The sequence below is a fragment of the Hippocampus guttulatus genome, chromosome 18, assembly GCF_054856545.1.
Source record: "Hippocampus guttulatus isolate MCC_2025c chromosome 18, RoL_Hgut_1.0, whole genome shotgun sequence".
In the NCBI taxonomy this organism is placed as follows: domain Eukaryota; kingdom Metazoa; phylum Chordata; class Actinopteri; order Syngnathiformes; family Syngnathidae; genus Hippocampus; species Hippocampus guttulatus.
Genome location: NC_141278.1, coordinates 2,003,018 through 2,018,406, shown reverse-complemented (window position 1 = coordinate 2,018,406; position 15,389 = coordinate 2,003,018). Strand labels below are relative to the sequence as shown.

The following is a 15,389-nucleotide window of genomic DNA, read 5'->3' as shown; positions in this document are numbered from 1 at the left end:
CTAACTAGCTCACCGTGGGCCTTTCACTGCCTCTCTGCGGTGGTCATAAATCTCCCAACCCCCGTGATTGGACAGAGGAGGTAATGAGGGGCCGAGTGCACTGTGTAACCACACACACACACACACACACACACACACACACACACACACCTCAGTACAGTAAATAACACTAGCACTGACCTGGACAGCAGTCAGACCGTTCCGGTCTGCCCCCAGCAGCTTAGCTCTTGTAAATCTATCTAATCAACTGGAGGCAGAAACTGAATGATCCTTTTTTTCTTGGGGGGGGGGGGCTTTTATTCACTATTATTCTTCTGTGGAGATTAGTTTGTCTTCTGATGGGGTGTGATTGGAACGATCTTGAGTATTATCCCACCCTTCTGAACCCAAGCCAGAGGATTTCAAAATGACCCCGAGTATGACTTCGCCTGAATTTCAGCTTTTTTTTTTCCTCTTTTGATCAAAGTCAGCACAATTCCAATTGATCAGATCTCCCCAAAAGATTATCCTGACTGATTATGTGTTTTGAGATGCGATCTTCTCAGAAAAAAATCATCAGGGTCAACAATGAACGGTTTAAGAGATTGTAGTAGGCAGCGCTACATTCCCTTTTGACTGGTCCAGGCCATTTACAATCTCTGCTGACCTTTTCTATGTCGCGACTGAGCGATGGAATGAGAAGCTGCATAGCGTTTAATTGGTTGCGCTCCATTACTCTGCTGATAACAATTCAAACACATCAAAAAGCTTCACCCACTAATTACATGTGAGCGCTATCTGAAAAGATTTTTTCTTCTTTGCTCCAAACATTCACGATGTGAAACCTCCAGCCTATTACTCGCGCAGCAGTCTGCTTTCATTTGCACGCTAAACGTGAGTGCGACGTGTCGGACATATTTACAATCGCTTGCGAAACCTAATTAACGGATGAGCATCAGCAAAAAAATCCTGCAGGTTTTTCATCAATTCTAATACGCTGCCTTTCCTTGTCAGGAAGCGCACAACAGTCCAAGGGCAAGTCCGAGTCTTTGTAAAAGCAAACTTTTATTTTGCAAATTGACTGCACCTTGAATAGCTCTTGGCTGTCATTAGCTTGCGCAAGTACCTGATGTTACGGCTCGATCGCCGGTAAGTGAATCTCATACACTGTCATGATTTGTTTTGGGACCAACGGGTGGCGCTGTGGGGCTTCCGCTGCAGCTGCACACCTGTTGGTCGTTATGTACTTATTCGCGCTTTAAAAGGACTCCCAGCCCGACCACTCGTTGTCATTCTCGTCATTGTTTGTTCTTGGCTCCTGTCATGTTTGTTTGTTGCCGTTTGTCTGCTGCTGTCAGGTTTTGTTTCGGCATTTTTTTTTTTTTGGGTCACGGTTCTGTTTTAGCTTCAGTTGTGATTTTTGTTTGCTACTTTGGACTATGTTTGTTTTAGATTTAGTTTTCTCTGTTTCAATACACTTCAAGTATAACCTGCTCCTCCCTCCTGCCTGCTTTTTGGGGTCCACCACCACCACCACCTCGCAAACGTGACATACACTGAAATCTTGGAGAAATATTTCCACAATATTTGACCAGCTTTTTGCCTGTTGACAGCCAAGATGCTCATGTAATGCGAGTGAAGCATAGTGCCATAAAACCCAGATAGACCCATCAAATTAATTAAAACAAGATCTATATACAGCTCTGTCGGGTTGATATGGTATTACGCGTGTCTGTATCTATATTTTCACTTGCTGCTTTTTGCACTTTGGCGATAGACTTGTCTCCCTCTGCATCTACTATCCTTTCAGGTGAGAATTACTCATTGGTATTCATGCGGCTCGCACAAATCTCCGCCGCACAAGAGGAATGATGGAATGATCCTCTGGAATATTCCAAAAATCGCCTAGTCAGCATCCTTACTTATCTGCTCCTCCACCTGGTCGATGTCGCAAAGCCAAGCGAGCAGACAGCGAGACGACAAGAGCGGGCCGCGGCGCTGCTCATCAGATTAAAAAAAAAAAAAAAAAAGGTAAGTCGAAGACGGCGGCAAATGAATTTTGAACACGTTATGAAGACGTAGCTCCTTTTTTCGCCTATTTGTGCACCGCATGTACTGACACACCGCCTCGCTCCGCTTTCCCCGTGGTGTTATCACTCTCTCAATATTACCCCCCCCGAGAGCTGAGTTTTCCATAGTGTGGTCTGTGCAAACCCGGTGGTCTCCCTCAGACTCCAAGTGGTCCCTAAAGAAAGTGGATAGTTTACATTTTGAAACAATTACAGAGTTGTCTTCATAGAAGGTTGAACACATGGATTCAACAAAATACCCCAAAGATCAAGAATGCTAGCACGTTTGCGCCTTCCTTATTTTCCTCCAAAATGTGGGTGAATTTCCTCATGGTACAAATCATTCACCGAGGATTTCAGTGTACAATGCCATGTTAAAGTGATTGACAGGCCTGTTGCTTTTGGAGAGTAGGTGGTCCGTAAGTGTTAATGGCGTGATTAGGTGATTGGTAGTTTTCATTCGCCTGCTGTCCTCGAGCGTTCAGCCACTGTGGAAGAACTTCATTTTTATGCGCAAATTAGCCTTATCATATTGCGCGTAATTGAATTAAGGTGCCGTTTAAACGCGGCAAATGAGCACAAACAAGCGCAATCAAGACTAAGCAGATTTTGATGATTGCTTATGGAATTTGTACTCCCCAACTGACTCGATGTGTGCGATGCCGGGAGAAAGTAGTTCCGTACTCGACTGGAGACGTGGCTTTCAGGCAGACGGACTGGCAGAAATTGTCCATTGACCCTTGACTCCTCACAGGGGGGTCCAACTACCCCGGAGGGGCTCCAGAAGTCTTGAACGAGCCCAAGTCATGGCTGTCAAAGGAGCCACTTTATTCTTGAATTCACTCGAGACTTTTTATGTGCTTCCGTGGTTGCGGTTGTTTTGGGAAGATGATAAATGGTAGTAAAGGCACACGTCCATGGGTGAGTAATGCAGTCTCGGAGCTCAAATAATTAGTCCATACCCTGACGTTGACTTCAACATTCATTCAAAAAAAATACATAAATAATGATTAAATGTGTGAATAAAAATAATTTCCCATAGTCGAGGAAATGTATTCAAAGGCCCATCGTTATGATATTGTACACTCATCTGCATCTTTTTTTATCAGCAAAATTGGCGTTTGTTTGTTTTTTAATCCCCTTAAAATGTGCAAGTTGGTCCTCTCAATTTTGCTGACTCAGCCTAGCCTGAATTTGGCGCTAATGAGGTGGACAGGAAGGGTCCTAATGTCTACTAATTATCATGGAAGACAAAATGAGCGGACAACCTCCCAGCATTGGTTACAAGGTGTTCACTGATTAATTAGTTTTTTTTGTCCTCTGATGGAAGATGGGCAACACAACGGCTTATGTACATCTGCACTTGGATCACCCATTTCGATGGCTTTGGGTTTTAAAATAGGGTTTACAAAAATACACTGCTACAATATTCCCAAGACAGCTCCTTGTGATCTTTTAGAAGCAAATCTTCAGTTTCAAACCTGCCTTCGGGTTCCACTTCCGCAAGCTCACAAAAGTCTTCAAGTCAAGTCATCCTCTTTGACTGATACAACTTGAAGCAGATGACGAAAGAAGACTTCTCTGACCATGTGAGAATTCAGAGCACGGTTTTGTTTGCAGTACAGTGCATTGAATCCTCGTTGATCGCAGGTGGTAGCTTCGAGATCCACCTGTGAAAATCTGCCACATATCATTTAGAATAAAGTTGATACTTCTTATTTATTCATGTAACTATTTTTTTTATTTGCGCAGTGAGAAAAATAACCTGCGATGGAGCGGGGCTGTGAAAAAAAAAAAAAAAAAAAAAAGACGATATCCCCAGGGTTGACTCAATTGGATTCCACAACACTGTGTAAGTCGACCTATTGGTGTGTGTTGACCTCGTATGTTTAGGTCGGTCGTATGAAACATAGTTGCAGGCGGTGCAAAAACAGTCGTCGTCACCTTCATATGTTCCACTGAATGATCGTCGTCTCTCTTCCATAATGATTGATCGTTTACATTTGAATGAAGACTTGGGGAATGTTCAGGGGCTAACGGTGAGTGCGGAGAGTACATCGGAAGAGCCCAGTGCACGTACGCACTCAATCTGAAATCTCTCAGTGAGGCTTCTTGTCTTCGCTGTTATGACTCCGTCCCACGAGCAATGGCGTTGATTAATGTGTAACCTTTTGCGGTTCGGCCCGCGTATGATGTGCCTCAGCCAGCCTTGAAATGAGAAAAATGGGAAGAAGTGCCAAAGCGGTCGATCTGTGCCAACGTGCTGGGTGCAGCCTTTGCGCCATCCACGCCGGTGGCTCAAGTGGCATGAAGCTCATCCCGAAAGCCACAGCTTGGATCTGTGCGCAGTGTTTGCTTTCAAGAAATGGCAATCATGGGATAGGATCTCACTCACCTTGCGTTGTTGATCACTTGACCTCCCGCGCCCTTTCTCTAGCAACAGCCTGCCTGCTGCGGTTTCATTTGTGCAACATTGCCCCCTTTTGTCTACTCCATCGTACGCCATGTGATGGAGGCCGATGCTGCTCGGTAACAGAGTACATCGATTTAGAAGCAGCTGCTCCAGGCAAATTAAACCACACGTGTGCAATGCTACGTTTTTCTGTTTGATTTGTTGAAAACACAGTGTGGAGCGGAATTTTTTTTTAGGGGGGGATTACAACATGAAATCATATGTCAGGTTGACGTTCAATCTGCATATACAAGGTGCTACAGAGGCCTTTCTGCAATTGATAAGTGTGCATTCACGTGAGCATCTGCTCGGTAGTCCTCATTTGTGTATGGAATATTTCATATAATGCTCATATTATACTGAGCAGCCGGACCCTTTTCACACTAATATTCGGTTCTATGTTATCATTCCAGTTTTTTCCTTTCACCGTCACCCGTACTCTTTTGTTGTGGCATCACACCACACAAAACAAACAAAAAGCCCAGAACACTTGTGCAGTGCATCCTGGTTGTTTTTGCAGTGTCTCCCCAGCACGCCAGTCAAAACAACATTCCACCATAAAAACTCAGACGTACTCCGAAAGAGGAACGCTTGGCAACAGGATCCAACGCAAATCAGCAGTCTTTGAACCTCGCTGCCATGGCCAGGGTGGGATTTGTTTTAGCCAAGGGAGTCATTGCCCTCCCGCTGTCGTGTGATCTATTTCAGTGATGTTTACGAAGCTATCACCTGCTTTTCTTTCCCACATAGAGGCCAGAAAGAAAAACGGGATTCATGTTTGTGTCAGTTGGCCGGTTCACTGCAGTGGACGGTCAATATGATTCAAACAATGCACTCATTTACTCTTGAATGTTTGTTGTATTACATTGTCGAAAAATCAACTAATAATTAAATTGGATTAATTTTATCCAAAATTTCCATCTTGGGCGGCTCGAAGGGCTCATGATTAACACATCTGCCTCACACTTATTGGGTTCAGTGTTTGAATCCTTCCTTGCATGCTTTATTTTCTCCAAGTACTCCTCTGTCTTCCTCCCACTTCCCAAAACAAAGTTGTGCATTAAAATAAATCAAATCATAACATAAATATTTTAAAACAATAACAAAATTAGGAACAAATAATATAAATACATACATACATACATACAGTACATAAATAACTAAAACACAAAAACAAGAGCAGGTCATATGTACAGTATACTTTTCTCTAGCCTATTGAACAAAATATAGTTATGTTGGGTCATGATTTAAATTATTTGAAAAATATATTACTGATGATGCAACAGATGAATGTTAAATAATCAACTATTATTTTTCATTCTATACATTTGCATTTGAATACTTCAACTGTCAAATCTCCAGCAGATGTCACTGCTGCATTGAGCGAGATTTGCAGGTGAAAGTCAGTCTCGCGTGATTATGTCAGAACTTAACTACTGCGCATTTTTGTTGAGTTTTTGTAGGGTTTTTTTTTTTTTTTTTTTTTTAGGTAAAAACTTTTATCTCTGTGAATACAAAAGCTTTTTTCTTGATTTTGAAGTCGTGTGAGGGAATTGTTGAATAAAGTGGGTCTCTGGTGGCAGGAAGTGGTCATATTAATGGCTCCGCCTCCGGCAGACATATTGCTGAACTTAGTGGAGCAAATTCTTGAACATAAGCAGAAGAAAAGGCGCTGAAAGTTGTCAACAGTTCGAATTCACACCATCATACGCCTGAACCACATGGAGAACCTAATGGGTAAGTTGTTTCGAAACACTAGTTTACCGTAAATCTACGCTGAGCTTTATGGTGAATCGTCGCGGTTACCGAGTGTGGAAATGTCGTTCTTCACGTTGTAGCTCAACCGAGTCACTTTAGGTGACTTCTACATTTTTACTATTTACCTGAAAGTTCTGCAGTTGCCCAAAATACGTTCATATGTCATCGTTTTGACTGAGCGCAGCACTTAACGCGTACATTAGCTTAGCTGATGTTGTGCTCGTCCTCCCTCCCGACTCTGAAACGCGTCATATAATACACAAATGATACCATTTGGTGTTGTTTCAAGACTATGCAGGTACAACGTAGACCGTTCAAGTCACGTTAAATGTTCTACATTGCGCTGTTGGTCGATGTTTTGACGTGAGGTTTGCCAAGCTGCGCGTCCTAAACCAACGTGTTCATGTGACACCAAGAATCCTGACAGCTCTTGCACGACTGTCGATAACATTTCCTAAAAATAAAGTGAAATGTTGACTGTGAGCCCCAATATCATTGAAAGTGAATTCGTACTGTAATATTGCATAATGCAGAGCCATATATACACTGTGATACAATCCGGTTCGACACTTTGGCAATTCGATTCAGGGGTCATCGTTTTACGATGGGATTCCATTCTTACGGCAAAAACTGTAAGTTGGAACGTAATGACAACACAAGAAACATTCAGTAGCTGACGTGTAAATAAATCTCAACTAAGTCACAAAAAGCGGATACAGTAATCCTTCGTTTATCGCGGTTAATGGGGACCAAAACCACCCGAGATAAACGAAAATCCGCGAAGTAGTGACCAATTAACATATATTTTTAAAAAATTGCTCCACGTGGCCCTTTGCGCTTGAGCAGAGCGCACTAACACACACGCACAGGCCAGCGATCCCACTGCATGCAGCAGACGTGTTATGATTAGTCAATTAAGGATGGAAGAGACCTGCTTTTGTTCATATAAACCTTCTCTCTCTCTTAATTGTTCCGTTTCTGTGTGTCTGACTTGGAATTGTCAAAATGTGATTGATGGCATATGGCATACATTTTTTTCTGTGGATTGGGTGGTTCCTAAACCTTAAGAATTCAATGTGCACCACCTTAGCGTTGGAACCATTTTTGACTGCTGACAGTGTGTTCAGAATGGTCACTTTGTCTTGCATAGGCAGTGTTTTATGCCAACTGTGCGATTTAACTCTGCATACTTTTGTTCCGCATGTGTGTGTGTTTGTGTGTGTATTTTTAGACTGTGCTGTCCACTGGCAGCCAACTAGTTTAAGGCCTTTTTATATCCAGGCCTGTTTACAAGCACTATCATCATGATGTCCTGTTATTTCTGATGTGTGAACTTAATCTCTGTGATACCCCAAAAGTGAATTTGTTCAAACTTGGGTCTGTGGTCTAACAGAGCCATCCGCCAGTCCGGCGAAGGATAACAACTACCGGATGAACCGCTACAAGAACAAAGCTCTGAACCCTGAGGAGATGCGACGCAGGAGAGAGGAAGAGGGCATCCAGCTCAGGAAACAAAAACGAGAGCAACAGGTACCCCCCAAACCTCATATCTCGAACCGCCCTATGTAAACTACATCTTTCGGTTTTGCAGTGGTGAGAGTTGTCTCCTTTTTCTTCCAAGCTTTGCAAACGAAGGAACGTGGACGTCCTCACTGAAGAGGAAGCCATGCTGGAGAGTCCTCTTGTGGAATCGCAACTCGGCTTACCAGTCACAGTGAGTGTTTACTTCATCGGGCCTCGGTGCTTGTTTTCGTCCCCTACGGCTTGCGAAATAAAGAAAGAAGCCCCTTAAGTAGTAAGACACATACTCTTTCCTGTCACTGCAAATTCTACCGTCTCTTTTGAGCAGGCTGTGATGAGCTTTGGCTCAAACAGTCGACGTGTGTGTTATTTGCAGGAAGGAGTCATCACCAGAGATATGGTTGAGATGCTGTTCTCAGAAGACCCCGACCTTCAACTGGCCACCACGCAAAAGTTCAGGAAACTTCTCTCTAAAGGTAGTGGGCAACATGTCTGAGGTCACAGTGAGGGAAACCAGCAGAGCCTTTCGACATATTTCCCATGTGTTGATTTCAGAGCCCCACCCGCCTATAGATGAGGTTATAAGCACAAGCGGTGTCGTGGAGAGGTTCGTGGAGTTCCTTAAGATGAGCAGCAACTGCACACTACAGGTCAGTGTGCACAACACGGTATTGGTGACGGTTAAGACAAACCGATGAATGCATTTAATGGCACTTTGGCGTGTCTTTGCAGTTCGAAGCCGCTTGGGCTCTGACCAACATCGCGTCGGGCACGTCCATGCAGACCAAGACTGTGATTGAAGCTGGAGCTGTGCCCATCTTTATTGAGCTTCTTAATTCAGACTTTGAGGATGTGCAGGAGCAGGTAACGCAAGTGTGTGTTGTGTGGTTGTTGTTTTTTTTTTGCCCCCCACACACATTTGCTGTACATGTTTGTTTGTGTGTGTGATTTTTATCTTCCAGGCTGTGTGGGCTCTGGGGAATATTGCAGGAGACAGTGCCATGTGCAGGGACTATGTGCTGAACTGCAACATCCTTCCTCCACTATTAACGTAAAAGTGACACTTAATCTTTGTGCGAGCGCACCAAGTATACTATAAAGAGTTGCGCTTGAATATGTGTAATTGCTGTTGCAGGCTCCTGACTAAGTCCACTCGACTGACCATGATCAGGAATGCTGTGTGGGCCCTGTCGAATCTCTGCAGAGGAAAAAACCCTCCACCCTCCTTTGAAAAGGTTATCATCAGTCAAAAATAAAAATCACTCGGTCCACTTGCAATGAGCTGTTACCAGAGCGGCAAATAGAAAACGTGCCCATAGATGGCGATGCTTTTAGAGAAATATTCATTATTTTAGTACAAAGTTTGTTGAGCATCTTATGCCGGGATTGGTCACGTTTGGGTTCGCGGTTACCTTATTTAGATACATGTTGTGATAAAAACAACATCATAGTGACGCTCATTTCTTGTTTTATGTTGTGTTGAGAGGGAAGAAATTATTTGACAATAAAGTTGAACTTGACTTGACATTCATGTATAGATTCCACACCATGGCAGCAAACACGACATGAAGCTCCTTCGTTCACGTCAACCTAGTTCTTGGCGGCAACCTAGTTATTTGACAGGACTTTGGTCCGAATACAGAAACAGTGAATATATGGGCTTTTTCAGCAAATAACAAGATAGGTAAAAAAGAAAAACATGGCAGGAGGCAACTCAGATTTCAGTGAATTGGAATATCTTTCTGGGGGGAAATGCTGGATTATATATATTTGGGGGGGGGGGGGGTGCATCAGGGCCGAATTTTGTGCTCTGTTCTAATCGCTTGTGTCGTCAATTATGGTTCCTGAGCTCAGATCTATTCCGCCTGTGTGGTTGTAGGTGTCGCCTTGTCTCCCGGTACTCTCCAGACTTCTATTTAGCAGCGACTCAGACCTACTGGCAGACGCCTGCTGGGCTCTGTCCTACCTCTCCGATGGATCCAACGACAAAATCCAGGCTGTAATTGACTCCGGAGTCTGCAGGCGTCTCATCGAGCTGCTCATGTAAACCTGCGTCGCTGCATGCCTCACTCGTGCTATTCCCAGCCTGTTTTTGAATGGTTCCTGTTTGCAGGCACACAGACTACAAGGTGGTCTCTCCTGCCTTGAGAGCTGTCGGGAACATCGTGACAGGAGATGACATCCAGACGCAGGTGAGAGTCCGAGTAAAAGGTTTAAGAGTCAGGGAAGTAGCCTTCGTTAGCTCAAACGTTTGACCGGTTCTCATTGAGATCAGTTCAATTCAAGATAACTTAGTCTCTTCCATCTGCTTGCTTCTAAAAAAAAAAAAAAATTCTGGCAGTTTGCTCATTTAGTTCCGTTTTTCATCTGATGTTGCTGTGCGCAGGTGGTGTTGAACTGTTCCGCCCTGCCTTGTCTTCTACACCTACTGAGCAGTGCCAAAGAGTCCATTCGCAAAGAAGCGTGCTGGACAATCTCCAACATCACGGCCGGAAACCGAGCGCAGATACAGGTGGGACATGGCCGCGAAGCTCATTGTCACCTGGCGGACCGAGTCTTTCTTCGGTCCTGATCTTTTGTGGTTTCTCCTCTACAGACAGTTATCGACGCGAACATCTTCCCAGTGCTGATTGAAATTCTACAAAAAGCAGATTTCAGGACCAGGAAAGAGGCCGCCTGGGCCATCTCCAATGCCACCTCTGGAGGAACGGCAGAACAGATCAGGTGCGGACTCATTTCAAATTTGGATACTTTTCCTTCTCATCGAATTCAATTGTCAACTTGTCTTTACCCCACCCCCACACTTGCATGTCAACCTGTTGTTGGGTGTCTGCGCTTTAGATATCTGGTGAACCTAAGCTGCATCAAGCCGCTGTGCGATCTTCTCACGGTGATGGACTCCAAGATCGTCCAAGTGGCCCTCAACGGCCTGGAGAACATCCTTCGGCTGGGCGAACAGGAAGCCAAACAGGAGAACCATGGCACGGGCATCAATCCGTACTGCAGCCTCATCGAAGAAGCTTACGGTACTGGGCAAGAAACTGACACACATGAACACGCTGACAAAATTCGAATACACTCGGAAAATCATTTCCGTTGCAAAAATTCCGTCATGTAATTCTGCATCAGAATCATGTCAACCTCCACCGTTTAGGTCTGGACAAGATTGAGTTCCTCCAGAGTCACGAGAATCAGGAGATCTACCAAAAGGCCTTCAACCTGATCGAGCACTACTTTGGGGTGGAGGACGAGGACAGCAGCCTGGCCCCACAAGTGGACCAGGACAACCAGCAGTTCCTCTTCCCCCAGCAGGAGGCACCCATGGAGGGCTTCCAACTATAAGGCTAAGGTTTATACTCTTCCATTGGATTGGGGAGAAGTGTGGGGAGGGGGTGGGGGGCGTTCTTGACTTCATACCCTTGTTCTCTGTCACCGGGCAAATACACCTTTCTGCCACTCACTGTGGGGGTCCCTCCAGGGCCTTCTTGATTATTTGGAAACTTTGTAATTTTCATTTTCAAGATTTTGGAACAAAGCCCCCTACCCCCTTGATGTTAGCCTGACATCCTGGCAGTGCAGTTAAACCTGAACAAATATACTTTCCCTTTTACGTTCTCCCCCGCCCCAACAAATAATTTTCTTTCAAGGAAAGCACTTGTCAGAGAGGTTGAGGGAATGAATTGATTTAATCCACTGTGGGGAGGGCCTTTCAGAGTCTAATCACAAACAGTGTGTGGGCTTTTTGGGGGTTTTTGTTGTATTTTTTTGTAATTGGCAGTCAAGAGAAACTATCAAAAGGGTGAAATTATGTGTTCAACAGTAAATTCCGAGTTCCTACTGGTGGTTCAATTGATGTTCAAAATGCTTGACGCGTGTTGTTATTAATAGGTTGACTTTTGAATTGTGAGGTGATCTAACATGGAAAAATCTGGTCGTGGTGGCTGCAAGTAAATGCGCATCTGCATACGCTATTTAGATGAGCGGCTTTTGACGGTAAAGTGAGAATTTTGAGCTCTGCTTCTCAGCTGAATGTGGTCGAATTGGTTTTGTGGCTGTCTGCCCATCTCGGGCCTCACTCGCATAGCAGGAAGCAGTCATGGTCATGTAGTGGTTCTGTCACATACTAATCGTGCTCGTGGATGTATAGCTTTTTAAAGGCGCTGAAGCCCGTGCCATCAATTGCAACAGATTTGCATGGTTCTAGTGTAGCGACGCTGTTACGTAGCCCCAGGATGCTTCTCTGAAACAGAACACCGTTCCAAGTTTAGTCTCATCGGGGGGTTTTTATGTTTTGTTTTTGGTTCTTTTTTTGGGGCGTTGATTATTAATGTATTTGTTTGCACGCACACACTTGCACACGACAACTGCAGACACTACACATAACAGATGACTGGCTAGTTGCAAGCTAACAAAAAGTTTCCATTGTCTGGCAATTTTGATATCACTTGCCAAAATATCAGCTGAATGAATGCAAAATTACACAACTTTTCCTTAAAGTATTCTCATACAAATACAAAAGGGCAGCAATTCAATGGGAAAATGATTTACTTTTTTCCATTGTTACACTTTTTTTTTTGTAATAATTTGTGACTACACTTAATGAATACAATTATTTTTTTCAGAATGTTCCTAATACTCCTTCACACAAGAAGCACAATGTGTGGGAATATATAATTTGGGCGATACTATCTTTGGGGGTTGGGGGGGGTGCAATTATCTGTATCCTACTGCAAATTTATTTTAGGGGTCCCCAACATGACTCCACCCCACAGCTCACTCAATCGTGCACCCCCTGGAAAACCAAAATAAAAACAGTCCAGAGACCAGTTTCACCACACAACCTGAAATTGGTTCAACGTGTCTACCGTAACAGAAGACACGAATAAAGACCAACGATGAAATTGAACATGTGGTTTTGAAGCAGCCATTTGGGGTGAATCGCAGGCCTTGTATTATGACCCCTACGAGGGAATTCACCCAAATAAGCCCCAATTGAAAGCTGGATGGACAAGCCCAAATTGCCAAATCCATCCATCATCAGATATTTTTTGTAATTGACGCCACAGCCAAAAGGTAGTTGTGCTGTAATTTAGAGCGGCAAAATGCTTTCTGTAATTGAAGCTCCTCGACTCATTTTTTTTTTGTTGTTGAAATATTATGACTTAATTCTTCAAACATTTAACACCGATACTGCAAGATACAAAAGGACATATGAAAACTTTTCGTTTAGCCATTGTTCATAGCCACTGTGACGTTTGGATGGTTTAAATGAGCGGCGTAAATGCTGACTCGGGTGGTCCAGCATGCAGGCTTGTATGGCGCAGAAGTCGCGTTGGGATCGTGTGATGTTTTGACTGAGCGGCACTGTGTGTAGAAGAGAGCTCGCTCGACTCTGACTTCCTTCCCCCGCCAGAGTCCCGGAGCACGTGTGTTCTGTGGACAGACAAGGATGACTCTCCTATGCTTGTGATTTGTCTTTTCATTGACAACGGCACCACTCAATTGCACTCTACTTGACATGCTCTCCACAGAGCATGTGTGCTCTTTAAAAAAAATGTGTAGAATAATAATATTTATATACTGTACAACAGGAGTGGGAAACTTAATGCCCTAAATAAAATAATCACCCTGGAAAGTAGGAGATGAAAGCACATCACTAATTGAGCATCAACATCTTACTGTATATCCTCTACATTGCAATCGTGTGTTGTAGGGTATTGAGGAAATATAAAACAGGAAGATGAGTTCCGTAATCCTGCACTCCGACTCACAAAAGTGCCAATCCGACAACAATCTTTGACCTCTAGATTACTTTTTCTTATGTATATACAGTATATATATCTTTTATTTACTTGAATGTGCACACATACTGTGCAAAAAAAACATTGCTGCTCTATTATTTTCCTTACCTTTTTTAAGTTATTTTGCCATTTGTTAAAAAAAAAAGAGGTGGCTTTCTTTTCTGTGGGCGCCTGATTTAGATGTGTCTGTATGTGGTCTTGATGCATTTAACTTCTCTCTCCAGCTACTCTGCCCCCTTATTAGTCTTCTAACGGGTTTTGCTCTACGTTTATTCAAGCTGCGGAAAATCACTTTCATGTGGCTATTTGTAGAGTAATGTATAGTGTCCATTGGAGAATTTCAGGTACTGACCTTTGTTTACCAAAGTTCCTTTCCCGAAATCGAAGGCTGTGATGTTTCCGTTCAAAGTCCCTCTCTTGTCATTGATGGATTCCCAATCACTGTCAAGGGAGTCGATTGATCAAGTGAACAGCAACCCGCGAGACTGCAATAAATGTCCCAAAAAAAATCAGGCGCTCTGAAGGCAACCTTTGCTTCCTCTCAGACTTGATGTTTTTTTTTTTTTTCCTACGCTTAGAAAAATCTGTCATTGAGATTTAAAGGTGATTTGCATGCAAACAGGGTTAGGGAACCGAGGAAGAGCACCAAAATGTGCTATATAATATTTTGTTCCATGGGTGCATCATATGTCTTCATATGGATTCAAATACATACAACCTGAATGGTTCCCCACCCCTGTGTGAAAAGGTATTAATTTTATATATGTTTTGATACATTGACCGGGATTCACATGCAATTCTACTCACTTCTGAGAAGTGGACAAAGAGCCTCATGTGGAGTATGTGGTAGGAAAAATGGGCACAGAACAGGCGGCGGGAAGCCTTTTTCAACATTCTCCTGAGAGGGATAATCAAAGATATATTTTTGGATAATTGTGTTTGGAAAGGAAAAGCTGCCTAGTAATCAGGAAATCATTTTCCAGATGGAATCACGGGGAATCCGACATCTGACGTTTTATGTCTTCCGTCCTGGAAAGTGTTGCCATCTGTATCAAAAGTCCAATAGCTTGTCATGTTATTCTTTGCTTCACTTGTTTACAATGTTTGTCTCCAATTTTTCACAAATGCGACATCACTGACCAGTCCTCGTCTTGTCCGCTCTGGTCCTTCTCATTTCTTTTTAAATGTATTTATTTTCTCTTTACCTTTTGTTTGCGTATGTGTTATCTTGCCATTTGCTCCTATCTTTGGAAACTGTGACTTGACTCGACTTAACCGACGGTTTGAATGAGCGACGGGAAACTCAACATGGCACACAAACATGAACATGAAACAAACAAATGGGGGAAATTAAAATGAAAGTATGGTATGATCTGAAGATATTCAGTGAGCATCCTGCGAAAAAGAATAAAGATGTTAAAAAAAATACGTGTTTGCTACTTTGTGTATTCAACTTCTCCTGCTAGTGCTGATATTATTCATTACTACGTCTACAATATTTAATTATAGTGGCATAAATGAACAAAACGTTTATATTTCTTTGAATCCGTTTGCTTGTTTATGCCGGGTACCTTGACTTCAGTCTGCCACCAGATGTCAATGTTGTTACATACGGAACCAGGCCCACAGTGGACTTTCTCTGGTTTATGGCGACTCCAGTTGTATCTACACGCGAATTTATTTAAGCACACTACCTCCTATTCCCAAAGATCGCCGAAGACACACAGTTTGTGTTTGTTTTAAAATTTCCATGTACAGTAGTTAACTATTTTGTCCCCAGCGGTTACCATAGGCTTTTAAAAGGCAGGA

The 15,389-nt window shown here is 43.3% G+C and overlaps 1 protein-coding gene across 2 annotated transcripts; it reads left to right on the top strand.

The window, feature by feature from the left end:
* The first annotated feature begins 294 nt into the window (after positions 1 to 294).
* LOC147190515 (importin subunit alpha-7) lies at positions 295 to 15,001 on the top strand. Of its 2 annotated transcripts, none has more exons than XM_086136579.1 (14): positions 295 to 2,010; positions 7,652 to 7,788; positions 7,880 to 7,972; positions 8,156 to 8,255; positions 8,335 to 8,429; positions 8,512 to 8,643; positions 8,742 to 8,830; positions 8,915 to 9,014; positions 9,659 to 9,822; positions 9,893 to 9,971; positions 10,166 to 10,291; positions 10,376 to 10,503; positions 10,621 to 10,805; positions 10,934 to 15,001. In XM_086136579.1, exons 2-14 carry the CDS (start codon positions 7,690 to 7,692, stop codon positions 11,119 to 11,121), a joined length of 1,578 nt encoding a protein of 525 aa, XP_085992705.1. In that variant the 5' UTR covers positions 295 to 2,010; positions 7,652 to 7,689; the 3' UTR covers positions 11,122 to 15,001. The 2 variants fall into 2 exon arrangements, with proteins under 2 accessions (XP_085992705.1, XP_085992704.1); XM_086136578.1 differs by lacking the exon at positions 295 to 2,010 and adding an exon at positions 6,014 to 6,237.
* The last annotated feature ends 388 nt before the right edge of the window (positions 15,002 to 15,389 follow it).

Excerpts from the sequence above, each read along its gene's own strand:
- LOC147190515 (XM_086136578.1), top strand. Across the intron at positions 7,789-7,879 it reads AACAAAAACGAGAGCAACAG|CTTTGCAAACGAAGGAACGT; the intron begins GTACCCCCCAAA and ends TTTTCTTCCAAG. Across the intron at positions 9,015-9,658 it reads CTCCACCCTCCTTTGAAAAG|GTGTCGCCTTGTCTCCCGGT; the intron begins GTTATCATCAGT and ends GTGTGGTTGTAG.